General features: G+C 44.7%; 1 protein-coding gene across 1 annotated transcript; it reads left to right on the plus strand.

Moving 5' to 3' along the window:
* The first annotated feature begins 595 nt into the window (after positions 1-595).
* Wbp2nl (WBP2 N-terminal like) lies at positions 596-15237 on the plus strand. Its single transcript, XM_028789890.1, has 7 exons — positions 596-657; positions 6739-6847; positions 7102-7243; positions 7405-7497; positions 9077-9181; positions 14633-14741; positions 14820-15237. Exons 1-7 carry the CDS (start codon positions 596-598, stop codon positions 15220-15222), a joined length of 1023 nt encoding a protein of 340 aa, XP_028645723.1. The 3' UTR covers positions 15223-15237.
* The last annotated feature ends 12249 nt before the right edge of the window (positions 15238-27486 follow it).

Consider the following 27486-nt stretch of genomic DNA (forward strand, 5'->3'; position numbering starts at 1 on the left):
GTCTGATTATTTGGCAATTTTCATTTTTTCACTGGCACATGGACACCCTAGAGTGTCTTGAGTAATTGATTGAGCGTGACACCTACAAAGGCTCAATGGATCCAAGAATTAGACCCACAGAAGGTTGAAATTCACTGTTCACTTCCTGACTTAGCTCACCTTTTCTGGATGCTCTCTCACCAGATCATCAGTTCTGTCCTAGGCCCTCTTTGATGGAAGGAAGCTCTGGTCTTAAAAGAATGGAGGAAATGTAGACTCTCACTCTGAGTTGGTTTGGGGTAATCTAGACTGAGATTTTGGGTCAATGGCTACTTTTTAAACCACTAGCTCCTAGCAGGACCAAGGCTGTTAGTCACCCATCCTTCAGCCTCTCCCCGTTCTAGATAGGAATCCAGCTCCACGAAGACGCCCTTTTTCCTCACCCAGGCCCTCCTCCCCTGACTTGTGACAGCTCCTCTTGTGACAGCTGCCCACTCAACTCTGGGTTTCTGCGCCATAATCTCCGCCCTCTCCCCAGGGCTCCGCCCCCTGCCTTGCAGGCCCCGCCCCTTCCCATTTGAAGGGCGGGCGGCGGCGGGAGGGGACCAAGAGCAAGATGGCAGTGAACCAGAACCATACGGTCGACCGCCGTGGGGCCGCCATCCCTCATGGTGAAAGGTGCCTGAGGGGACTTCCAGGCTGCTGTCGAGGAGGGAGGAACGCTCAGGGTAGACATGCGCGTTGGAAAGTCCTCTGCATCTCCCGCCCTTCCCAGGCTCCTTCCTCGGAGCTCCGCCCCTGACGTTTGATCCAGGAGCCTGTGGCTAGACGCGTGCGGGGGGGGGGGGGCGCGAGGGCCGCGGGCATCCTCAGAGGAAAGACCCGAGCAACGGCTGTGGGAAGAGTGGGTCAGCCCTTGCTTCGCGGGACAGCCTCCACTGGCTGTGTGCGACTTTAAGAGGGTGACTGTCACCCTGAGGCCCTGGGTTTGCCTCAGGCGACCAGGAACAAAGGGGTAGGCGAGTTGGAAGAAGGGCTAGGATGTGGAGTGTAGGTCACTAATCCAGAACTATCACAAACCTTCCTCTAAAATCCCCCAGAAGTTCCCTTTCCTCATTGCTTCAACCTAGGACAAGACTTCATCACCTTTACTGAAAAGATTGGGAACAAAAGTAGGGGTCCCTAGGAAGAATGGCATTCCAGTCTCTCATGGTGCTGGGGCTTCCACCCCTCGCCCACTTTCCTTACCCCCTGTCTCTGCCTCTTCTGGATTATGTCCTCTCTTTGCTCGTTTTCTTCACTTGACTGTGAGACTCAGTCAATGATATGCTCAAATAGAACTCCGAGGTCAGTTCGAGGCCAGCCTGATCTACAAAGCAAGTTCCACGACAGCTAGAGCTACGTTGTAGAAAGACTCTGTCTGGAAAAAAAAGAAAAATCCTGATTTTTTTTTTCTTGGTGTTGTTCCCTTACATTTTTAGAATCTGTGCTGTTGAATATGTATCAATAGTTTTCATTGAACAGCTACGATGGCACGCATTGTTCTTTGTCTTTATAACTGCTCTGTCTACAGTGAGCAGTTTCCTTCATTTCACAGGTAGGAATATGAGAAACAATTTGCTCAAAATCATTTTCAGTGCACGTGGGAAAGCTCGGACTTGGGTTTAAAATTACGCGCTATGCATCAACTTCGCTTGCTGGTCTTTAGAAAAGTTTTATTTTTTGCTTCCTCTTCATCAAAGAACAATCTGTTCTCTGCCTTTCTCAGATACAAATGACTGTATGGAAAGAGTTTGAGAGGAGGAAAATTGATTCTATGTTTAGTTTTCTCAATAGTTATGATACACATTTGAGAGTTCAGTTACAATTGTGGTATGTTTGAATGTGATGAGACTGAGTCTTGCTGCTTATTTGGCTCGGGCTGGCCCTGAACTTGTGATTCTGCCTTAGCCTCCCAATGAATGTTTGTAGTAACTAAACAACTATAACAAAATATCCCAGAATATCTTAGATTTGCGGTTGAACAAGGATTTATTCACACTGGAACATTCCTTTACAGTTTTAGAATCTGTGCTCTTGAATACGTATCAGTAGTTTTCATTGAACAGCTAAGCTTGGCGCACATTGTGCTTTGTCTTTGTAACTGCTCTGTCTGCAGTGAGCAGTTTCCTACCAACCTTTGGCAGTAATAATAATATCAACACGAAGAAGGATCCCCAGTAGACTGACAAATGAGGAAGTAAGTTACAAAGAGTTGGTGGTGGGGGGAAGCTTGTGTTTCAGTGATGAGGAATAATTTAGTGATTTGAGTTGGAGGTGAAGGGGCTTGTTTCTATCTTGCCTTAGCACAGACATGTTGAGCATTTCTAGTCTAATAACCCAAAATGCTCCATTGAAGCCAGATGTGAGGATGCAAGTCTGCTGGAAATGCAGATGCACGCCTCCATACCTGGCTTGTAGAGAACTTGTCATCATGGCTGAGAGGTCTTAAATGTATGGGCCAGGCTGTGTTGTAAAAATGGAGAAGATTGAATGGTTTTATCTGTTATTTAAGATTGTACAGATACTTGATGTCACAGTAGGAAAGTCAGGCCGAAAATTGATCACCCAAATTCCAACATTCAGTAGTTTTTGCATTTTGGTATGCTTTCTCTGCACCACTTCTTATGGAAACTTATGCTTGTTTTCCTGCCTACCAATGGCTTTGTAACTAATTTACATTTGCTAATATATTGGGACAGTTTCCAGATCCTATATCTATATTATTGCTGTCAATGGCTGATACTCCAGTGTGCGTACATCTTTGCTTAATTCTCAACGTGAACTATTCTGAGGTTTTCCCCTCATTTATAAGCATTACTGTTTAGAATTTTTTAAAAAATAAAATTATGTGTGTTCGTGAGTGTGCATGCACTCTGGCCACAGAACATATAAAAGTCATAGGACAACCTGTAAGAGTCCTCTTACCTTCTATTATGTGCGTCCCAGGGATCAAACTCAGATCACCAGGCCCAGTGGCAAGTGCCTTTACTAAAGGAGCTATCTTGCAGACCCTGCTTGAAAACTTTTGAAACGTATCTTTACCCATCTATCAAAATGTGTCTTTGAGCCTGGTACCACCTGGTTCTCTGCCTTACCTGTGATACCAAGGATGCTGTGAGAGGCAAGGAGGAGCCTCTCTTCTGCTGTGAAAGAAAAAAAAGAAAAACAACCAGTCATGACTTCGTTTCCAATAATAGCACAATGTATTCATCCTGCTTGCCCTGGGTGTTTTTCATGGTCATAAATTGTGAAGGTCACCATAGTGAAAGACAAAGATACTAAGCATTGTGAAGGAGTTGCATTTATCTAACTTTGGATAAAGTTACACCAGAGCAATAGACAAGTCATCATTTGGTGCAGTGCTAAAAGTAAGCATTGCTGTCCACAGAAGAGTAGCTGAGTTCATCTGAAGGTGGTACTACCTTGACAATCAGTTAGGGCACTGTGCAAGAAGGAGGCCTTCAAGATACTTCTGTCCTAGAAATACACTTGGAGCCTTTCAGCTTCCAAAAGGAAACAAATGAAGGCAGGGAAGTTGATATGCTCAGTCAGGCCAAGGCATGCCAACAAGCCAAAGCCAAAGAAGATGATGAATGGAAAACCAGAGCAGAGGTCCCTCGCTATCAGATTCAAGATGCTCGAGGATAAAGAACTTAGGGTCCAGTGTTGTAATTATTTTAGTGTCATTAAAATAAAGATCTACAAAAAAAAAAAAAAAAAAAAAAAAAGGCCGGGCGGTGGTGGCGCATGTCTTTAATCCCAGCACTTGGGAGGCAGAGGCAGGCAGATTTCGGAGTTCAAGGCCAGCTTGGTCTACAGAGTGAGTTCCAGGACAGCCAGGACTACACAGAGAAACCCTGTCTCGAAAACCAAAAACCAAACCAAACCAAACCAAAACAAACCAAAACAAAACAAAAACAAAAAACCCCCAAAACAATAAAATAAAGACCTTGTGGAGTTTGTGCTCCAAATTACAAGTTTCGAGTACAAACTTTGTATTACAAAGTTCAGCTGAGCTGGAAACTAAAGGTTACTTTTAGTACCCGAGCACAAAAACACCTACCATCAAATAGGTTTTCTTAAAACAATAAAATAGTTCATAGGAAAAAAATGAAAGTTTTAAAGTATTATGTTTCTATCTTATCGTCACCCAGTACAGGTTGAACATCTCTGATCTGAGCATCCAAACATCTAAAATGCACTATTGACTTCAGATCTGGTAGGGTTGGAGCGATGGCTCATCTATTAAGAGCACATCCTGTTCTGCTACAGGAACCATGGTCAGTTCCCAGAACCAGTGGTGAATGGCACACACATGCCTGTAACTCCAGCTTTAGATGAAACTGGCTTCTCTGGCCTCTAAGGGTACCTACAGACTCACATATACCACCCACCCCCTCAGAGGCCATACACATAATTTTAAAAAATCCAGATGTGATGGTACATTTTGAAGGTGAAATCACCTTGATGATTCCATCACTCAGGTTGATGCAAGAGGACTGTAAGTTCTAGGCCAGTCTGGGCTATACAGCAAGACCCTATCTCAAAAACAAAAGAACCCTTAAAGTGCCACCAATTACCTTGTCTGGAGAATTCCACTCCATGATACATTGTTTTATGCATAACATTGCTTAAAATATTATGCAGAGTTAACTTCAGGTGTATATGAAGCAACTGAATCTCATTTAGACTCGGGTCTCATTCCTCCAAATTTCTTATATATGCAAGCATTCCAAAGTCTAAAGCTGTTCAGATCCTAAATATTTCATTAAGAGATACTCAAGTTATATTAAAAATCAGGATTCAAGTAATTAATCTTGAATTAATTTTAATAAAAGTAGGAAAATAATACCACTAGCTAACACAGTGTTATTGTTATCCCGTTATAAAAGCTTTATTCGTGCCTGGTTGGTTTATGTGAGATTTTGCTTTTGTATTTTGTGGTCGTTTGGATGAAAATGTTTCCTATAGGCTCAGAGAGTGGGCACTATTAGGAGATGTGGCTTTGTTGGAGTGGGTGTGGCCTTGTTGAAATGGGTGTGGCCTTGTTGGAGTGGGTGTGGCCTTGTTGGAGTGGGTGTGGCCTTGCTGAAGAAAGTGTGTCACAGGGGGGTGGGCTTTGGGGTTTCAAGTGCTCAAGTCAGGCTCCGTGTCTCTCTCTTCCTGCTGCCTGCCAATCCAGATGTAGAAATCTCAGCTCCTTCTCTAGCACCAAGTCTGCCTGTGAGATGCCATGCTCTTCGCCTTAATGATAAGAGACTAAACCTCTGAACTGTCTGCCAGCCCCAGTGAAATGTTTTCCTTTATAAGAGTTACCATCGTTATAGCATTTCTTCACAGCAACAACACCCTAAGACACTTTTATTTATTTTATTTTTATTTTTTTGTATGGGTGTTTTGCTAGCATGCATGTTGTGTACCATGTGTGTAACGCCTGTGGAGGCCAGAAGATGATGTAGGAACTATAGTTACAGGTGATTGGGAATCACCATGCAGGCGCTGGGAATTGAACCCAAGTTCTCTCCAAGAGTAGTCAGTGCTCTTAACAACTGAGCCATCTCTGCAGACCTGCTGTTTGTTTGTTTGTTTGTTTGTTTGTTTTGAGACAGGGAGTCACTACAGAGTCCAGCAGATCATTATATAGGCCCAGGATTTAAGCCTTGAATCCTATGTATGTGTGTGAAGGGTGTGTGTGTGCTGTGAGTGTTGTGGATGTACATGTGCGTATGCTTGTCAAGTGTGTTTGTGGGGTGTGTTCATTTGTTCTATATAGTTCTCTGCTCACTCTCAAAACTTTACTGTCAGAAATTATAGTTTTATATAGTATCACAACCGCTGCAAATGTATAATTATTGTTTTATCCTATGGTCTTAAACAGATCCTTCTGCTATATCACTCTAGCTAGCACCTCTTCCTCAATCCATGCTGAAAAATCTCGAGCTTGCCATTTCTTTTAGCTGGTCCAGTGAGTTCCCCAAGTTCAAATTCCAGACAGCTTCCCAACTTGGTCTCGCTACTCTTCCTAACGCTACTCATCCTGTGGCTTGGTCGGTCCATATCGCCAGTCTTCTCCCAAGCAGGCAATCTGCCTTCCACTGTCTGCATCTCCATCTCTGCTAATGCCGTTTAAATGACGGGGACATTTTTGTGCCATTTACATGACACATGTCTCCTATTACTTGCCTCTGTTCGTGTTTCCTTTTCTTTTTTTAAAAAAATAGATGTTTAGTGCCTTACCCTTCGATAGAGCCACAGCAGTGAGGCAGGCAGTTGTTGTTTCTAATCATCAGGGGGGCACTGAGCAAACAAACTAAAAAAAAAAGAAGAAGAAGAAGAAAGAAAGAAAGAAAGAGAGAGAGAGAAAGAGAGAAAGAGAGAGAGAAATTAGAAAGCTAGATTCCATGAGGGAGGAGAGGATGAATCCAAATTGTCCCCATTCGGAGAGAAGCTGTACTAATGTTCAAGTACCCACTTGCCTTGCCTTCCTTCCCAGTTAATCATTCTGAGAGCCCAGTTCTTCCCAGTTCTTCCACAAGAAATTTAAGAATTAGTGGCAGACATTGAGAATAGAAATAACTTTGAAAAGACAAAGAAAACCCCGTGATAAAAAGGGAGCTGTGTCTCTCACTGAGTGCTGGGATTAAAGGTGTGCACCGTCACTGCTCAGCTCATTTTCTGTCTATCTTAACATGTGCTGTCTGCCTTGCCTTTCTGTAGTCTCTTGAAGAAATGTTCAGATGTGGACCTCTCCTTCCCCCAGTCACCACCAGGCTCCAACGTCTTCAGTGGTACAAAGAGGGGGGCTTTGTTTCTCACCTCGTACCGGGTAATTAATACTTTCCTTTCGATTGGCTGATCAGTTTACATTTGTTTGTTCCTAACGCTTAAAAAAAGTTAAACATTGGGTTTGAAGGTGTTTTAAAACATTTTTACTTTGAGACTTCCATTTTGAAGAAGGATGGAAGAAAAGAGATGTTTCTCAATTAGGCCACAGTGCCCAAGTGACCTTGACCTAGCTTTTGGAAGTCTATCTATGGACAAATTCCGTATTCCTTTCCCAAAGTTTCCTTCCTCACTCAGGTGATTTTTGTGACTTCACGTTCAGACAACGATTCCCTGTTGTCTTTTACGATGCCATTTCATCTAATGAATAACTGCACCGTTGAACAACCAATCTTTGGTGCAAACTACATTAAAGGGACAATTCAGGCAGCTCCAGATGGTAAGTTTTTTCCTCTTAGAAGTGCCTCACCCACACCCCAGAAAAGATACTAGAAAGCTTAAGACTAAGACTTGTTTCATGTTAGAATTCAAACAACAGCTGACCTGCCTGTTTGAGAGTGTTCTTCAGTGTGGGTAAGCAGTTGCCATTTCTTCCTCCAGGTGGCTGGGAAGGCTCTGCTACTTTTAAAATAGTCTTCAGGAAAGGAGGTGCCATCGACTTTGCCCAGTTGATGGCTAAAGCTGCCTCTGCTGGTGAGTGGGAAAACCAGTATAAGCTTTGGAGGTTAAGGGGTTGAAACAGGACTGCTACTCAGCAGATACTGGCTAGCCTGGTGTTAGACATTTGGTATTCTAGATGAATTAATTCAACAAGCATGTCTGAGTTTACTTATTATGTGTCAAATCCCACACTGTGTGCTTATGAACCTCACCCTGTCCTGGAGGAGATGGAGGGTCTGTGGTCAGACATCTACATGACTAACCTAAAACTGCTGGTCTTCTGTGCCACATCCCGCACACCCGGATACCTGACTGGAGTGGCTTGGGAATGAAGAACAAACATGTCCACGTACAGGATAGCTGCAGAGGGGGTTTGCTCACTGGGATTGAGCAGCTCCACGAGCAGCCCAGAAAGTCAAGAGTGTGGCTAGGAACAGCACAAGCGGAAAGGTCAGGTATTCTCAGTGGAGGGCTGTGTGTGAGCGGTCTCAGGCTGGGGACAGCCAGCACTTTCTAAGATCTCTGTCAATATTTGTACATGGATCACAGGAAGGCTTTGCCAATTCCCTGAGCCTGGCCTGGGGAAGGCTTTGCCATGTGCATTTGATCTCCTCACCTTGGCCTTGCTTCTCCTGTTTGCTCTTACCATCCATAAGAGGGGACTGTCCTACACTCCTGACCTCATGGCTTTCTGTGACTGCTACGTTTCTACCTAACCCGGCTTCACTTTGTGCTTCGCACTCTTACAGTCCACTCAAACTGCTTTGTGCCGTATCCACTCTTCCCTGGGTTGTCATTTTGTTCCGTCATGGAAGGCTCTTTCCCTTTCTTTTTTTGCTGTCCACCTCAAACTCCAATCTAGATGTTAAAAACACAGTGCAGCCGGGCAGGGGTGGCGCACGCCTTTAATCCCAGCACTTGGGAGGCAGAGGCAGGCGGATTTCGGAGTTCGAGGCCAGCCTGGTCTACAGAGTGAGTTCCAGGACAGCCAGGACTACACAGAGAAACCCTGTCTCGAAAAACAAAAAACCCCACAGTGCAGTGAAGATGGACATTCACAGACACATATGTTTGCTTTAACAGAGGCATGAATACGGTGCAGCAGATAAAATGGAAGGAGGGTATAATGTGTCCGAGTTACTGTAGTGAGTGAACCGTGATGCTGTGTATCGTGGTCAAGACCCATAATTAGGGTACATCTGAGAGATGAGTTCAACCTAAAGACAAGTAACACAGCTGGCACTTTTTCCTGTTGACTGTAGTGGGCAGTGGTGTGAAGCCTTTACAATGGTCAGTTTGATGCTCATAAAACCTTATGACAAAGATACTAGTATTCTGCTCACTTGGTAGATGGGGGAACAAATTAAGGGGTGGTTATATAGTAAATACTGTTAGGCCCCTAAATAACAACAGGCAACGGGATAAGGTTGCTATTCTCATGAAGTATGCAGTTTAAGAAAAGGGCCACATGGATTTTTTACCTGGTACCACAAGACTATTGTTGGCTCACATGTAAGGTGGCAGCCAGTACTGATGGTTATTCAGTTCATAGCTGACGTATACCTGATGTAAAAGAATAAAGAGTTCTTATTTTGCCAAATTGTCTTCTCAGCTGCCCAAGGATTTCCACTCAGAGTTGCAAGCTTCTGGATGGGCCCTCTAGGAATTTATGTCATCACTGGGGACAGGAGCATGTATGCCCCACAGGCATGCCAAGGTGAGGTGTGGGACAGGTGGTCTAGGAAGTAGAAAATTGTGCCCAACCCTCGAAGACAGTTCACCACAGCGTTGCTTCAGGGTTTCGGGTTATCACGGCTTTGTTTCATGGTTGAAACACAATAGTAAGTAAGCAAATGACTGGACTTGCAGTTCAGATTTCATTCTGCTTGCTTGCCTGTAAGTAAGTCTGTGTGTTTGAAATGGAGCTGGCCTGGAATTCACCGTGCAGCTTCAGCCCGCTGAGTACTGCCGGTGTGTGTGCGCGGTGTGTGTGCGCGGTGTGTGTGCGCGGTGTGTGTGCGCGTTGCAGACTTACTTTGATGGTGGTGCATAGGAGCACCTAGGCAACTCCCGCTAGTGAGGCGCTCGCTTCCTACTGAGAGCATGCACAGAAAACAGTTCCGCCCACCTCATCTCCTACGTTACACTATCATGGCATCAAGCCTACCAAGCCTCCCAGCCCCACCCTGAGCTTCACAACCTACCATGCCTAAGATGGAGGAAGCTGCAGGCTTCCATGAAGACCTGGCTTGAGCGAGGAACCATTCCATTTATTTATGATGTTTTTGAGATAAATGTTAAAATAATATCTCACTTTGAAATCCAAGATTAAAAAACTGTATACATATCTAGCTTCATATTGATCACAGGCGTCCACATCCCAGGGGCATCTCCCTAGGCTGTCCATGCCTGTCGGCAGTTTTCAGCACTTGAAGGCTGACTCGAAACCAAAGGAGACCGCAGAGTATCTGAGGAATTAACAGTGCACAGCAACAAGAAAATGAACTAGAGATAGTGTCAAGAGAGCCTTAATGGAGGCTGGAGAGAGGGCTCAGCTGTTAAGGGTACTTGCTGCTCATCCAGGGGACTGAAGTTCAGTTCCCAGCACCCACACTGAGTGGTTCACAACTACCTGGAACCAGCCCCAGGGGATGCGATGTCCTCTTCAGACAGGCATACTCATGAAACACATGCACAGACATACATACATAAATAAAAATAAAACGTGGGGTGTGGTGGCACACACTTCTAGTCCCAGCACTCAAATTTCAGAGGCAGAGGCAGGTGGATCTCTTCAAGTTCAAGGCCAGTCTGGTCTACATAGTGCGTTTCAGGACAACAGAGAGACCTTGTTTCAAGTAGTAATAATAATAATAATAATAATAATAATTTTTTTTAAAAAAAGAACTTTTAATGTCAGACCCAAACAGCACTTTAGAGTACAGAAAAAGAAATGTTGATTCTTTCTTAGGGTTCCCATCTTCTCTCTGTGTTGGATTTCTGCTACTGAGATAATTATTAAAAGAAAGGTTTTGTTATTGTTTTGAGTTGGGTCTCATGTAGCTCAGGCCGATCTCCACCTTACTGTGTAGTTGGGATGTCCTTGAACTTCTGATCCCTCTGCCTCTCCCTCCAAGTGCTGGGCTTATAGGTATCCAGTACCATACTTAGTTTTAAAGACAAGCTCTCCCACTGTGGGTCAGTCTGGCCTGGAATTTATTCTGTAAGCCATGTTGGTCTTGAACTGTGGTAGTCCTTGCCTCAGCCTCACCTGGTGCTAGGGTTATGGGTATGAGCTTGTTGTTGTTTGTTTGCTTGTTTTGTTGTTGTTTTGCTTTGTGTGTGTGTGTGTGTGTGTGTGTGTGTGTGTGTGTGTGTATGCTATAACATTCATGTGGAGGTCAGCGGACAGCCTGTGGGAGTCATGTGGCTCCCAGGGATTGAACATGGGTTGTAAGGCTTGGTGGTACAGGCCTTCATCTACTGAGCCATCTTGTTGGCCCTTTGTTTTTATTTTTGTGGTTGGTTGGATTTCTGTTGTTGCTGTTGTTTTCTTTCTGGGTCAGGCTCTCACGGTATAGCCTGGACTGACCTGGAACTTATTATGTAGATCAAGGTGGTTTCAAATGTAAAGGTTTGCCTGCCTGTGCCTCCAGGTTAAAGATGCGTGCCACGGTTCCCAGCTGTTGCTTTTGCCCATGAATTCAGCATCTATCTGAACCTCACCTAGTATTGAGATTATAGGGCTGCAAAACCCTACCTGGATGTCTGTGGCTTTTTACTGAATGTAAGTCATGATGTATGAACAGAACCAGATTGTGGGTTTTAGTGTGAGGTTTTACTCTAATCTTGGTAGGAGTGAGACTCTTCAGTTCTTCTCTGGTTGTAGGTGCCAGGGGCTTTTGTTTCTCGTTCCCCCTTCTGTTGTCTTTGCCTTTTCATAGTAAATACAGCATGCATCTGTGTTTTCCTCGCTTATTGTTACACTGAAGCCCAGTTTCTGGCCTTTCTATTCACTGACTCCATGTTTTGTGGTAGAATCTTAATTCATTGATGGATTTTCAGCTCATCTCTCTTTTTAAATTGTTTTTAAAAGATTTACTTATTTATTATATATGAGTATACTGTAGCTATCTTCAGACACACCAGAAGAGGATATCAGATCTCATTATAGATGGTTATGAGCTACCATGTGATTGTTGGGAATTGAACTCAGGACAGTTGGAAGAGCAGTCAGTGCTCTTAACCGCTGAGGCATCTCTCCAGCCCTCTTTTTAATTGTTATATGGAGATGGAAATGATGGTTTCCAAGCTGTTCTTCCCGCAACCCCCCCCACCCCCACCCCAGGGTTTCTCTGTGCAGCCCTGGCTATCCAGAACTTCCTCTGTAGAACAGGCTGGCCTCAAACTTAGAGATCTGCCTGCCTCTGCTTCCCAAGTGCTGGGATTAAAAGTGTGCAACACTACCAGCTGGCTGGTTTCCAAACTCTTAACTTGTTCTACCTCAGATATTGGACATGTGAGACTATCTCAATTTTATGTCCTTCTGTTCATCTGGCTTATTGACTTAAAAGGCAAGTGTGTGTCATGACCAAGGACAGCAGACATCATTCTATTTTTTAAAAAAATATGGTTTTACTATTTGTCTTAATGAGCGTTTCCATTGCTGTGAAGAAAGACCGTGACCAAGGCAACTCTTATAAAGGACAATATTTAATTGGGGCTGGCTTATAGGTTGAGGTTTGGTCCATTATCATCACGGCAGGAAGCATGGCAGCATCCAGGCAGGCATGGCACTGGAGGAGTTGAGACTTCTACATCTTGTTTTGAAGGCCAACAGAAGACTGGCTCCCATATTGCTACGAGGAGGGTCTCAAAGCCCACCCCCACAGTGACACACTTCCTCCAACAAGGGCACACCTACTCCAACAAGGCCACACCTCCTTCTTAGTGTCACTCCCTAGGCCAAGCATATTCAAACCACATTATTTTAAGTTATAATGTAATTATATCAGTTCTCCCTTCCCTCTTCTTCCTTCAAACCCTTCCATTCTCTCTTTCTCTGCCTCTCTCTGTCTCTCTGTCTCTCTCTGTCTCTCTGTCTCTGTCTGTCACACACATACACATACACACACACACACACATACATACACTGCTATATTTCAAACTCATGGCCTCTCTTTTTCTTTAATTGTAGTTGTGTGTGTGTATTCTTAAATATATAAGTAAAATCTGCTCACTTATATGTAAATGTTTTCAGGGTTGACCATCTGGTATTGGATAACCAGTTTGTGTGGCCTTTTCTGTGGAAGACTATTTCTTCTACTCTCAGTAGTCCTTTGTTGCCTATAGTTTCTTTGCCTAAGGTTGAAACTTTCTGGGCCTTCCCCTTCCAGAGTACATGTCTATTGGTGTCTTCCTCCTTCAAGTCATGTTTAAACAGCCATGCTGGTAAGACTTCATGAGTTAGCTTCTCTGACATTTTTAGGAGACAGTACTGGAGGAGAAAGGTAATCATCAGTATCACCCAGCTACACACCCTGTGATCTGTAACACCAATCTACCTACAAGATATACTAATACAGTAGTGCTACAGATGTCATGGAAGTAACCAGACAATTTCTATTGGCTTTAAGGTCCACTCTATTAAGGAACCCATACCTGACACTCATGCTTAAATGGCCAAGAACCTGAGACTAGGTAGATTATGAGCCCAGGGGAAGAACTAATACTGTTATTATGCTAAAGGAACATAACAATGAACATTTCCTAATGACATATGATATACCCATTGATTAGCGTGTCACTCAGTCCTCATCAGAGAAGCTTCTTGTTACAGGGGATGGTAATTAACACAGGGGCTCACAACTAGACAAATGCAGAGAGAGAGAGACAGAGAGAGAGAGAGAGAGAGAGAGAGAGACAGACACACACCTTGGAGCACTCAGTCCTAAATGGGATGTTTTCATCAGTCCTGTCTTTCTTTTCCATTGCTGTGAAAAGACACCACGATCAAGGCAATTTATAAAATAAAGCATGTCACTGAAGGGTTGCTTACTTATAGCTCCAAAGAGTGAGTCCATGGTTGTCATGGTGAGGAGCATGGTGGCAGACAGGTGGGCAGGGTGCTGGAGCAGTCGCTGAGCTTTTATAGCTTATAAAGAAAGCAGACAAAGTTAAGTCTAGGCTTGGTATGAACCTCTGAAACCTCAAAGCCACCCCAGTGAACACCTCTTTCAACAAGGCCACACCTCCTAACCCTTTCTCAACAGTTCACCAGCTGGAAACCAAGTATTCAGATACATGACCATACAGGTACCACTATTCTCATTCAAACCACAAACAAACAAACAAACAAACCCCCAAACCAAACCAAACCAAACCAACAACAACAAATAACACTCCCCTAAAGGCTCAGGGATCTGTGCAGAAGAGGAAACAGAAAGATTCTAAGAGCCAGAGGTGACAGATGACTCTAAGGAACCAATGTCTTCAAAACACAACAGGACTGATGTATATAACTCACAGAGACTGACAGCACACACAAGACCTTCACAAGTTCAAAACAGACAAAAATCCCCTTATCTAGAAGGGGGAGTGGACACAAAGTAGCTATTTGAAACGGATACCTTCTGGGAAAGGAAAAATTAGTTTCTCCAATGGAGTGTCGCTGGGTGTATCAACCACACCCCAGGGGGAAGAGGAGGCTGGAAGACTGGGAGGAGTTGGGGGAAAGAACTGGAGTTGTAAATGGTTGTACCATGTAGAACTGGTAATTGAACCAGTCCTCTGAGAGCAGCCAGTGCTTTTAACTACTGAGCCACGGCTCCAGAGCCACCCCTCCTCTAAAATGACTTTGCCCGTTCTAGTTTCCAAATTATACTCCTTACTGAGGGTGTTTCTCTTTTCATAACCACAACAAACGTTACCAAATAAAATATGTATCTGCACAACTCTAAGTAATGACCAGTGCAACGAGAAGGCTATTTCAAGTTAATTCAGATCACCTCACCAAAGAAACACCACCTTCCCCTGGTAATGGCTAAAGATCAGGTTTTTAGCATGGCTCGATTCTCGCGTGTGTTTTTCTTGACCTTATTTTTTGTATTCTTCAGTTATTCTTTGTTCACAGGGTAGTAATGTTTTTCCTTCTTTTTGCCATTCTCAGTTGCCTATGGAGCCCCACATGGGGCCTATGGAGCCCCACCTGCGGGATACGGAGTCCCACCTGCGGGGTATGGAGCCCCACCTGTGGGATACGGAGTCCCACCTGCGGCGTACGGAGCTCCACCTGCGGGATACGTAGCCCCACCTCCCAGATATGATGTCCTGCCTCCTGGATACGGAGCCGTGAGATTTGGATCCCCTCCTCCACTATACGTAGCTACCCCTGTGGGCTACGGAGTTCCACCTCCTGGGTATGGACCTCCACCTGTGAGATACGGATCCCCACCTCCTGGATATGAAGCCCCCGTTATGGAGTATGGAACCCAACCTCCCAGATACGTAACTACACCTATGGGATCCGGTTCCCCACCTCCCGGATATGAAGCCCCGCCTATGGCTTATGGAACTCCTCCTTCAGGGCGTGAGTCCCAACCCCCTGGATCCACAGCCCTGTCTGTAGCACAGGAAGCTCCACCTGCTGGGTCTGAAGCAGGCCACCTCACGTCTGCGGCAGCCCAGAATCCTGAATTTCAGGCATCTTTTCCCTCTGCCTCGACTTCACAGGCCCATTCTCCCCCTTCAAAGATGTAAACCTTGAAGTTTCACCAAGCAAAACCGCACCCTAGTGTTGAAGTCAAGATAACACGGAGCACTTAGGCATCTGATCACAGACCCGTACTAGGTAGTTTGTCTCCCTCCTTGGGAGTTCAGTCACAGGGGGAAACCAAGCCTTATCTCCATGCCTTGATTTTAGACGCAGTGTCAATACTTGGTTAGCTGGATAAAGAAGGAACAGCGCCAGAGGGTTAATACCCTAACGACTTGCTTGACATAGGATGCATTTAAAACATACCTTGATGTGTGTTTGCAAAAAGCCTCCTGCCTTCATGCTCATCTGTGTTCAAAGCTGCTATACTACTCTGTTTGGTAGTTACTAAGAGCTGTTAAAATGTCATGTTGAGAGCTGGGCCTGGTGATCCAGGCCTGAAACCCCAGCAGCCAGAGAGAGTCAGAAGGATGGCAAGTTCAAGGCTTGCCTGCACTGTAAAGTCAAAGTCTGCCTAGGCAGCTTTGTGAGATCCTGTTTCAAAAACTATAAAAATGGGGCCAGGGACAGAGCTCAGTTGTTGTGTGCTTGCCTTAGTATGCTGATGGTTGTAGGTTTAATCCCACTGATTAATTAAAAATTGTGTGCTAGGGATGGGTGCACACATCTGTAATCCCACAGCACTTGAGAGGCAGAGGCAGGAGGCTTGGAAGTTCTAGGTCATCTCTGGCTATATTGGGAGTTAACTGTCAGCCTGGGCTACATTAGAAACTTGCCTTAAGCCGGGCGGTGGTGGTGCACGCCTTTAATCCCAGCATTTGGGAGGCAGAGGCAGGCGGATTTCTGAGTTCGAGGCCAGCCTGGTCTACAGAGTGAGTTCCAGGACAGCCAGAGCTACACAGAGAAACCCTGTCTCGAAACCTTCCCTCTCCCCCCGCCCCCCAAAAAAGAAACTTGCCTTAAAAGGAAAATCCAAACTGCGTCATATTGAACATGGCTGGTTCATACAGTGTTCTTTACATTAGTGAAAGACTAGGATAACATTAATTTCCAGTGAGAGAGGGTCTTATAAATGGTAGCATATACATATAATAGAACAGCATGTAGATGTGGGAAGTGTAGAGAAGGCAGCCTCTAATAAGACAAAACAGTAAGGGGTAAAAAAAATCCCAGGTCCAAACCAGCAGACTAAGGTAGTAATTTCCAGCATGTGCGTTAACAGTCTGTGGTCAGAATATGTGAAGAGCCGGAAGAGAGAGGTAGGGTCGGGGAGATGGTCAGTTGCTCACATGCTTGTGAGAAGCGTAAGGGCTTGAGGTCGATCACTAGCACTTATAAGACGCCAGACCCAGCTGCACACATCTGTGATTCCTGTTCTGTGGGTGGGAACCAGTGATTCCCACTAGCTTGTCAGCCTGAATCAGTAAGCCCCAGATTGGAGACCTTGTTTCAGATAGGGTGGAGAGCAATTGAGGGTCACACCCGACTCTGACCTCTGACCTCTTCAAGCCCATGCACACACATGCATGCACACCTTCGTAAACATTTTTAACATTAAAAAGGAAAAAATGTACATGTGACAAAAATATATGCATTACCAATTAACAATGGAGGTAACAGAGGCGGTAACATTTATGACAAAGTACTTAAGGGAATGCTAACTCAAGTGGTGCTGGGAACTTTGACTCAAAATGAGAAGACATTTCCAGATGTTGAATGACTTTGCTCCTGCACTGCTGAGGATTGAGCCCAGGCTGGTACACACACTGGCCACACTCGACCACTGAGCTGCCTTCTCCACCCCTATTAAAATCTTTGCTATAGCAGTTTGGAATCTCAGTGTCCCCCCACTAAGGGATACTGGCACGTCCCACGAAGATGCATATGGAAAAGGTCTGTTGCTTTGCGTCTAATAGCACAAAATTAGAAATAACTTACATGATGGTTAGTTTCTCCTGTCAACTTGATCGGACTGAGGAACACTTGAGCATAGTGAGACACTCCTCTGGGTGTGTCTTTGAGGCTGTTTCTAAAGGTTTAACTGTGAAAAATCACTCTGAATGCATGTAGGCAACACTGTCCCATGTGCTGGGGTCCTCAGTGGAATAAAAAGGGAATCAAGGAGAAAGGGTAGGTGGGAGGGTCTTTCCCATTTCTCTGCTTCCTGAAGAGTGCTGTGGACCCACACACTCCTACCACATGTCTCCTGTATGAGAATGGGCTGTAAGTCTTTGAACTGTGAGCCCCAAACACCCTTTCTCCCAGAAGTTGCCTTTTGTAGATTATTTGGTCACAGTAGTGACAATAGTAATTTAAACCCATGCCCATTGATATGAAACCTAGAAACTGGCACACCCATGCTGCATATGCCAGCCATTTCTAAGACTTATTAAATGAGAAAAGCAAGTTGTGGGAGGTGTGTCATAGTCTTCATCCCATTAGAACGAAACCCTTCTACAGCGTATTTGTAGCAAATATATTTTAAACTGTGAATAGTGATACATACCTGCAGTTCCAACATTTGGTGACTGAGGTAGAATCACATACTCAAGGTCTGCATGAGTTACACTGAAACTTTATCTTCAGAAAACAAAAATGTATTTACATGTAATAATATCTTGTAACATGCCAGGCATAGTCAATAGTTCCATATGATTCCACACAATTTCAACTAAAATTATTGATACCATAAATGTCATATAAGGAGGGTATAGAAGTAGCTATTACTCAAATTTTAAGGTTTTGGTTTGTGTGTGTATGTGTGTATGAATGTATAAGTATATGGATTTGTGTGTGTGTTTGAGTGTATGTGTGTGTGTAGACCTGGTACCTATGGAGGCAAGAGGTCAGATTACCGGAAACTGGAGTTACAGGTTCATTCTTTATATGCCTTGATTCCTTTTTTTGTGTGTGTGTGAAGAGTGTTTACCCTGTGCCATTATATGTTGGAAGCATGTGACTTTGATTTTATAGGAATTTACAGTTAAGAGAGTGGATTTTTAAAATGTTGGAACTTTTTTTTTTAAGAGTTTTTTTTTTTTTGAAAGTTTTCTTCTGTGTGTAACCCTAGTTGTCTTGGAACTTGCTCTGCAGACCAGGCTGGCCTCTGTCTCCCAAGTGTTGGAATTAAAGGTGTGTGCCACCACTGCCTTACTTGACTCTGGGGACTTTTAAAGTTGAATCGATTCGTGCCAGCCCTTGGGAGGCAGAGGCAGGCAACTCTCTAGGAGTTTGTGCTGAGTCCTGCCTGGCCATGGCATGGATGGTGTCACACGGGTCCTAGACCAGGAAACGAGCCAGCAGGGTGTGCACCTACACAATTTATTCATTATTTCATGTTCCTCCTTCAGGAGAAGTTCTCCCTGCCAAAGTTATTGGGAAATGTACCTCCCATGGAGTTAATGACTCCATGATAATCAGAGATAGCACAAGTCTGGGAGGCTAGGGTGTGTCTAATGTCTCAGCAAAATGGTAGAATGCTCTGACCTTCAGGACAGCCCTTAAGGCCTTGAGAAAGAACACTACAAATATGAGTTGAAAAATATTTAATTTCTCTCTCTCTCTCTCTCTCTCTCTCTCTTTTTTTTTTTGTTTTTTTTGTTTTTTTTTGGTTTTTCAAGACAGGGTTTCTCTGTGTAGTCCTGGCTGTCCTGGAACTCACTCTGTAGACCAGGCTGGCCTCGAACTCAGAAATCCGCCTGCCTCTGCCTCCCAAGTGCTGGGACTAAAGGCGTGCGCCACCACCACCCGGCTAATATTTAATTACTCAACTATGCAAAATATAAGGAAGTTCCTTGTATAAGGAACTTCACAGATGTAAAGGAGCAGAGGCAGCTGCACCGTGAGCCAGCTTGTCAGGAAGATCCTAAGGAAGGAGGTAAAGAGAGTTAGGAAGTGGTGATCGCAGGGAAAGATCCCACCAGGCTAAGTTGGGTTTTTTTTGTTTTTGTCTATGCTTACACACACACACACACACACACACACACACACACACACACACACACAGGTTGCCTCCCAACACAGTGGTTCACAGCCATGGGAAACAGCAGTTCCAGGGAATCTGACCCCATCTTCTGACCTCTGCATACAGCAGGTACACACATGTGCACATACATATGTGCATCCAAACACTCATACATTTAAAATACTTTAAGTCTAAAAAAGAAAGGCTACTTGCTATGATTTGATTTTGGTGCTCCATGTATACAAAATAACCATTTACTCTGTTTAGACAAATCCAGTAAGAATTTAGCAAGGCCTACTGCATACTCAAAGCACTGTGCTGGGTCCTGCAACAGCCCACTACACTTGAGACACTTCCTGTGTCATCAGACTCCACTCCTCTTCCTATCTCTTTCTTACCTTCCATACAGAAGTTTTATGGTCTACTCATTCGCCTAACCTGTCTTAGGAGTATGAAGGGTTGGAAAAAATGAACACCTTTAAGCCTGTCAGAGGACTTGCAAAATAAACCCCAAGTGTTCCTCTCTATGGGTGAGTACATGTCCAACAGCCTTCCAGACGGAGTCTTCCCTTGTCAAGTGAAGGGATATATAGGCTGTATAGCTGGTGTGTTTTCAATTCATAGATTAACACACACAAGCAATAGTATATGCCTTTGTTTCTTTAAATTTCATTATGTTGCTAAGGTTCTGCCCAATTATCTGTCTAGTTTTCTCCAGGTTGGGCAAAAGTATCTAAATGTCAGATTGCTACTTTTTGGTCTTGCAGTCCCCTCAAGTCTAAACACTTGGGACCCTGGGACCTTAGGGGAATCTTTAAACCAGTATGTCAAAGATTTAACCTTATGTCAGCACAGGGCCCTATTGCCTACTCTTCAAGAGACCTACAGTTTTCTCCCCAAACACCCAGACCTCCCTCTCAGCTGCTGTGGATCTTCATCCTCCCCACCTCCTGAGCACACCCTTGGTGTAAGCTTAGGATCTGAGTTCCACAGAACATAAGTGTGGGCCTTTGCCTTCACACCGACTTGTCTTTCCTTGTTCAGCACCTGATTGTTTGAAAATCTTGTATGTGCTGAGTATCTTCAAAACAAAATCCAGGATATTATTGGAAAGAAAATCATTCTGCTACAGAGGTTAGACACTGGGTGCCAAGTGGGCTATGTAGCATCTGTCCTGGCCTTTCCCTTGAGGGGGTTCTGGGGAGTGGAAGGGTAGGCCATGCTTACCCCGTGCTGCTGGAGAACGGACTCTTTCAAAGGTAGCTGAATGGAGTGTGAAGGACTGATTCCAGGCTATACTCAGGACCCAGAGTTTCACCTGACCTTCCAGCCTCTGTCAATCCTGGAGATTAGTGCTGGCCACCCAGCTTATTCCTGACCCTCAGAGTCCTCTATACTTCTAATGCCGCCTGTCTTAGGGTCTTGTTGCTGTTAAGTGACACCATGACCATGGCAGCTCTTATAAAGGACAGCATTTAATTGTGGTTGGCTTACAGTTCAGAGGTTCAATCCATTGTGGGCATGACAGGAAGCATGGTGGCATGCAGGCAAACATGATGCTGGAGAGGTTGCTGAGAGTTCTACATCTTGAACAGCAGGAAGCAGAAGGAGAGGGTGTCACAGTGGGTGTAGCTTGGGCATAGGAGATCTCAAAGCCTACCTCTACTGTAATGAATTTCCTCCAAGGAAATAGTAAAATAATGATGATGGTGATGATGATAGTGTCACTCCCTATGACCCAAGCACTCACACACAGGAGTCTCTGGGGACCATTCCTAGTCAAACCACCACACCGTCCAACCTTGTCTCTTGTAATCTCTCTCTGAAAGATTTGTTTTATGTATATGAGTACACTGTAGCTGTCTTCAGACACACCAGAAGAGGGCATCAGATCCCATTACAGATTGTTAGCCACTATGTAGTTGCTGGGAACTGAATTCAGGACCTCTGGAAGAGTAGCCAGTACTTTTAACTGCTGAGCCATCTCTCCAGCCCTGTAACATGTTTCTTGATCCAGTGTTGTTGCCACTGATGCCCTAGGTCCAGTCTGTTCCCCAGGATCCAGCTGAAAGGGAAGCAGGTACTTTCTGACACCTGCTTTATATATATATTGTATATATATGTATACTGTATATTTATTTAGTCTAATATGTAAATATACATCTCTTTTGGGAATGCTGGCAGCCGTTAGAAAATTCCCCAGATAATCTGGGCAGGCACAGCGATGCACAACACTGAGGGAATTTGTTCTTTGCTTCTATGATATGGCTCCCCATGATTAAGGTCAGATCCTCAGGCTTAGTGGCAGATGCCATTGCGCTCTGACCCATCTTGCCAGCATTTGAGAGGCTAAGGTAAAAGGCCTAGCTGGAGGACACTCTGAGCTGTACAGTGAGAGCCTGTTAACAAAAAGCATCAAACAACCAACAATAGTCTAACTTCTAAAATACAATAAATAAAGAGTGAGTCACAGTTCACCCCATTGACTCCACCACTACTACATATGTGGTAATTGAGCGGACCTCAGGGATAACCTTAGTGTAAACAGCTTGCTTCTGACTGGGGAGCTGCATGACTTGGGGAAAAGGCTGCAGGGAGATTGTAAACTCCGTTTGTACCTTTTCAATTCTGTTCCTGTGTTCATGTAAAACCTATTTTTAAAGTGAATAGTATAAAAGATGAGTGCACAACTTGCCTAGCTCCACTTTGCTTCCAAATGGTCCAGTGGCTTCCCACAGTCTCAGGGTAAAGGCTAGACTTCTGGCTTTTGTGTATCCAAGGACCTTGTTGCCGTTTGGGCTTTATCCGCCCTAACTGACCTCTCCAGCTGCGCCATCCAGCTGTGATGAACACTGCAGACACTGAGCTGAGCTGCCTTTGCCTCTGTGTCTTCCTCCACCATCCCAGTCATCTTTCAAAACAACCTAGAAGTCCTTTCTCCTAAGAATGTGCTCTGAGCCCTGCTTCTGGGCTAATTACCTTCCGCTGAACTTGTGAGGTGCCCTTTGTGTGTTCCAGCAAAGGGGCTGTGTCAGTCCTGTAGGGACTGTGTGTGTATCTTCTCTCCCCTGAAACCCGTGGGTTCCTGGAGAACAGAAACTATGTCTCATTACTGGGCTAGCCATAGAGTGAGCCACTAGGGATTTGTTGAGGGGAAAAAGGACACACTGTACTTAACTTTACCACACACTCACGCACCCATGCATGCATCCACACATGCATGAGTGTGCACTGTTGAGTTCTAGCCACCAAATGAAGGTTATAATCGGTAGAATCAGTTTTGTTTAGCAGACATTAGAAGAGATTAAAAATGTTGAGACTTGGGGGAGCACTATGGTCTCTCTGGCTGACTGAGACACTCAGTGTTGACGACTGGGCTTTGTTCCACCTTCCTCCTGTGTCACAGCCATGGTTCATGGGGTTCCGGATGGCCAAAACTGGCAAGTTCTGCAGTCCCACGGGACTCTGTGTTCAAAGGCTTTGGCATATGCTTACTACCATAGTTGGTTTCAGGCAATATGCCAACTTAATGCTATAGTGAGCCAATGAGGTACATGCTGTTCATAGCTTCATCTTACAGCTAAGCATAATAAAGTTTGAGGGCCTAAGAAAACCAAGGAATCTACATCCACTCGGAGCTGAAGGTGGCCAGGTGTGGCAGTGCACACCTTTAATTCTAGAGGCAAGAGGATCTCTGTTAGTTCAAGGCCAGCCTGGTCTACATATTGAATACCAGGTCAACTATGACTGCATAGTGACAGTTACAGCTGCCTGCCCTCTGACTGTGGCAGAAATTTCCCTGCCCAATCTTTTTTTTTTTTTTTTTTTTTTGGTTTTTCGAGACAGGGTTTCTCTGTGTAGCCCTGGCTGTCCTGGAACTCACTCTGTTGACCAGGCTGGCCTCGAACTCAGAAATCCGCCTGTCTCTGCCTCCCAAGTGCTAGGATTAAAGGCGTGCACCACCACCGCCTGGCATAACTTTAAGCATTAAGAGTCTTATTTCTACCGAGCATTGGGTATTGTGATATCTACCTTGAGGATGACGGTTATTGTCTGGGGTTAAGCCGAGCACCATGGGGATGGTGGAGTTGGCCCAGGAGCAATGCCTAGAACCTCGGAGGCTGCAGAGCTGGCTGGTGGAGACAGCAACCACGCCAACATCTCGTGGGCCGTAGGCCGTGGGCCAACTCCACTGAGGCGGCCAGCCAGTGCCAGACTCTAGTGCGGGAACATGACAGCAGAGCTGGGAGCCAGGGGCCATCCTTTTTGAATATTTACCGCTACATCCGACCTTGGAAAGAGACTGTGTTCACCAAGTTTTCCTGTCAAGGATCCGCCAGCCATCTTGTGAAAGCCCGCACCAAAATCTCCGTGTGGAGGATCCTGGCTCCAGCTGTGGCTACTGCATAGAATTACGTTTTTATATTTTTTTAAAACATGATTTAATTGAATTTTTGGGAATTCCACATCATCTACCCTAATCCCACTCATTTTTCAGTCTTTCCACGTCTGCCCTCCACCCTTGTAATCTTCCCCCCTCAAAAGTAAATAAGAAATTAAAAACTATTTTGCCCACCCCTCTGGGTGAGGACCTGCTCCTTTATTAACTACAGCATTCTCTCACACCTGTCACAGCTGTCTTGTCTCCAGTTCCGCCATGTGTGTGCTGCCTCACCACTCCTTTCCTACCTCAGCATCACATGTTTGTTTACTGTAGTGGCACTGGGAGCTTTGGTGTGTCCCACAGGATACCCTTTGCCCAAATAGCTTTGTTTGTGAATGTTCGCTGCAATGAGTTGTTGATGCAGAGGTTCAAAGCCTCTGGCTTCTGCTGCACCGTCTACACTGGGCCCTCACTGAGACTCCTCTTGGCTCTCCTGCTGTTGCTCCAATCATGGAGATCCTGTGGTTAGGGATCCCCCCGCACCCACACCACCAGGGTCAGCTCTCCCAGATCCCTGACACTGCAGTCACTGTTGTGTGGCTCAGTGGTTAAGAGCACAGGCTGGTCTTCCACTTGGCTGCTAACAACTGTCTATCACTCCAGTTCCAGAGGATCTGACCTCCTCACCTGCCTTCCGCAGTCACCAGACCACACATGGTGCATGGACATACATATAGGCAAAGCACTCATGCATGTAAAATAAAAACAAGTCAATCTTAAAAGGGGGACTTACTATTTTTGTTTCACTGGTAGGAATGTTTGGGGCAAGCTTAGCTGTGGAGCCACCTCTCCAGCCCAGGGCGGTCAGTCATCTCTCTCAGCTTTTACCTTTGTCTACTCTTTAACAAAAGCCAAGCCAGCCTCTGGGTTTACCTGGACATTTTACATCCTGTTTATTTTAAACCTTGGCACATCTGTGGGTCCTTGGGCAAACTTGATTATTAGTCATTTTCTACTCCGAATTTGTTTGGGTGGAAAGGTAGCCGGACAAGCAGAGTTGGGGAGGGGGAATCGGGCTGGCAGCCAGGGTTTTCTGTTTATCTGCAGTTGAACCCAAGCTGACTTAAGATACCTTTGTTTTGAAAATTAACCCTCAGATTTTATTTCTTACAATTCACATACTCAAAATGGTTTACCTAGTGTTCCTTGTACATTGCTTCTCAATGCCTGCATTGTGTGTAAACTGACGGTGTTGACATGATTGCTCTTAACATAGTATGTCTTAGGGAAGGGTTTTTTTGTTTGTTTTTTGTTTTTTTTTTTGTTTTTTAATTGTAGATATGAAGGAGAGAAGAGCCAGAGGCATCTGGAAGAGTCCAGAACAGAAAAAGTAGTAGAAAGAACATGGGAGGTGGCAAAAAAAGAGAGGGGAGAGAGAGAGAGAGAGAGAGAGAGAGAGAGAGAGAGAGAGAGAGAGGCCAAAATAGGGTTTTAAAGAGAAATAAGTAGCTTGGAGGAGGGGGAGCCGATGAGCTGGATACATTTAGGGGAGGGGAGGGGAGGGCCAGGAAGCCAGCATGGGCTTTGAAGTGTGTAACAGGTACTAGTGATACTAGCATGTGCTTTGGTAGGCTGATAGAAACCACAGCCATTTGTCCATTCTGCCAGTGGTAAGGGAAATGACTCCTTTGGTAGAGGGAACTGGCAAAACCAACAAGGCTACATATATCCTGCCTTTGTCCAATCAGGAACAAGCATACATCCTGATGTACTTGCTGCCTGCATGTATCCTGAATACATGTAATCAAGCATAACCTGCTCAACTGGGGCAACCAAGCTTGTTTACAGAAGCAAAAACTGAAGCTAGTCATCTTACCTGAACACCCGCCCCCAGCATTCCAGGAAGCTTTCTGTCCTCGGGCAAGTGGTGCTTACAGGTTAGAGGCATTTTTGTTTTATAGGTCTAAGTAATTTAAGTAACAGTTACACGGTCTGTTGAAAGGGTGACATTGTAGTGAACACTGGAAAGACAAAGGAAGTGAAAAAGTTGGCTATGCAGACATCTTGAGAAAGCTGTTCTCATAGATCAACAGCTAGCTCAGAGCAACAGCTATCGCAGTAGAAGGTGCCTTACTATATCTAAAACTCCCAAATAGTGGGGAGTATGAGCACAATCTTGTTTCTCAAGGAAAATATTTGAAAAAAAGGGTACAGACCAACCAGAGCAAGAGACTTGATCCCATCTATGTAAAGTAGCCTGGGGATAGACAGGGATATATGTATGTGTATGTGTACACATGAACAGGGGTGGATGGAAATTATATATATATGTATACGTATATGCATACATACATACATACATATATATATATATATATATATATATATATATATATATATGCTGGGAGTTACCTATTAACAGTCATTTATACAGTCTGAGAACCCTACTCCCTTGCTTACTTGATGAAACTGTACACCTCAGAAGTGCCAGTCTGGTGCTGAAAGCCTGAAGATTCCCAGAGGTTCATTGGTCTGTAGTCCATGAAGAAAAACAATTTTTTTTTTCTATCAGAGGTGTTGAGGCCACCAAGGGCCAATATTCTATAACTCTAAATCTTTTAACCTTCTCCACCTGTTAAAACTCGAGTTTATGCAAAGGCCTTGTTGGCTTCCTAAGCCATTGCCTTCCTAGAACAACTTCTCCCCCAGGTGGGCTGTCTAGCCTGGTTTGGGTGGTGGCACACATTTTGCAAAAAGGCATTGTCTTGTCAAGTTCCTTTTTCAGTGTTCATGTGTTTCTTCGTATGAAGCCAAAACCAAGAATATTCTTTACCAAGTCCACCCTGAAGGCTGCCAAAGTGGAACAGGATGTCAGTGCAGGAACACTGAAAGACAGATTCACTAGCAAGGCTTGGTGCAGCTCTATGTCTGGGCCATATATTGGAAGGTGCCACGGGCCTATTCTGAGGCAGACGTTCCAATGGCTCCTCAGTTCATCCTTTCTGGAAACATGCTGAGACGCTGTCTTTTAGTTAAGATCCCATAGAAACGACAGAATTAACCACCAAGATCCCTTAATGTTCAGCAGAAGGGAAAAGCACCTATCTGACGAACACACCCAAAGCATTTAACAAGGACTGTTGGACTATTTGGTCATAGCTTAACCAGCTGGGCCTAAATGACCCAGTGAAACAGAAAGCCCTACTCTCCTCCTCTGCAGCTTGTTGTAAATGAAGACCTGTAAGGTCAAAGGCTTGGTTGGTTCACCAGAGACTGAGACCTGACCTGAGACTATTAACTCCTTCCTATCTCTCTCCCTGACACCCACATAAATAAGCCTCCTTTTAAACCATGGAATTACAGCCTTTATATATGAAGCCCATCTCAGAATGTGGGTGCTACATGCCTGTAATATCAGCTCATGGCAGGCCAAGGTGGGAAGATGGCAAATTTGAGCCTAGCCTGGGCTACATTTAGAGATCATGTCTCAAGACAATCACGATACAAACTTCCCAGCCCAAGGATAAAACCAAAAACTGAAAAAACAGTCCCTGACCCCTGTCTGTGAGATCAAGTGAACCCACCCCAGAGCTTCACCCAATAAACCTTCCTTTCTATACATTTGGCTTGAAATGGCTTATTTTGTGGGCAGAGCTAACCTATCAAAAATTGCTAGGACAGAAATGAAGTGTTCTAGTGAGAATTCATAAATGAACTGAGCACTGCCAAGGAGAAAGTCATCCAGTTTGTTTACATGCCAGTAGTAACCAGCAGGGACAGGAAAGCCTGCTCAGTGGTAAGGTGGGCTTGCTGAGCAAGCATAAGGACCAGAGTTCAAATCTAAGTACCCACATGAAAGCCATATTTAAACCATATTTCCTAGACCAACTTAATAGATCCTTTTAAACCACACACACACACACACACACACACACACACACACACACACACACACACACA

Source organism: Grammomys surdaster, unplaced genomic scaffold, assembly GCF_004785775.1.
Source record: "Grammomys surdaster isolate TR1022 unplaced genomic scaffold, NIH_TR_1.0 125852, whole genome shotgun sequence".
NCBI classification, from domain to species: Eukaryota; Metazoa; Chordata; class Mammalia; order Rodentia; family Muridae; genus Grammomys; species Grammomys surdaster.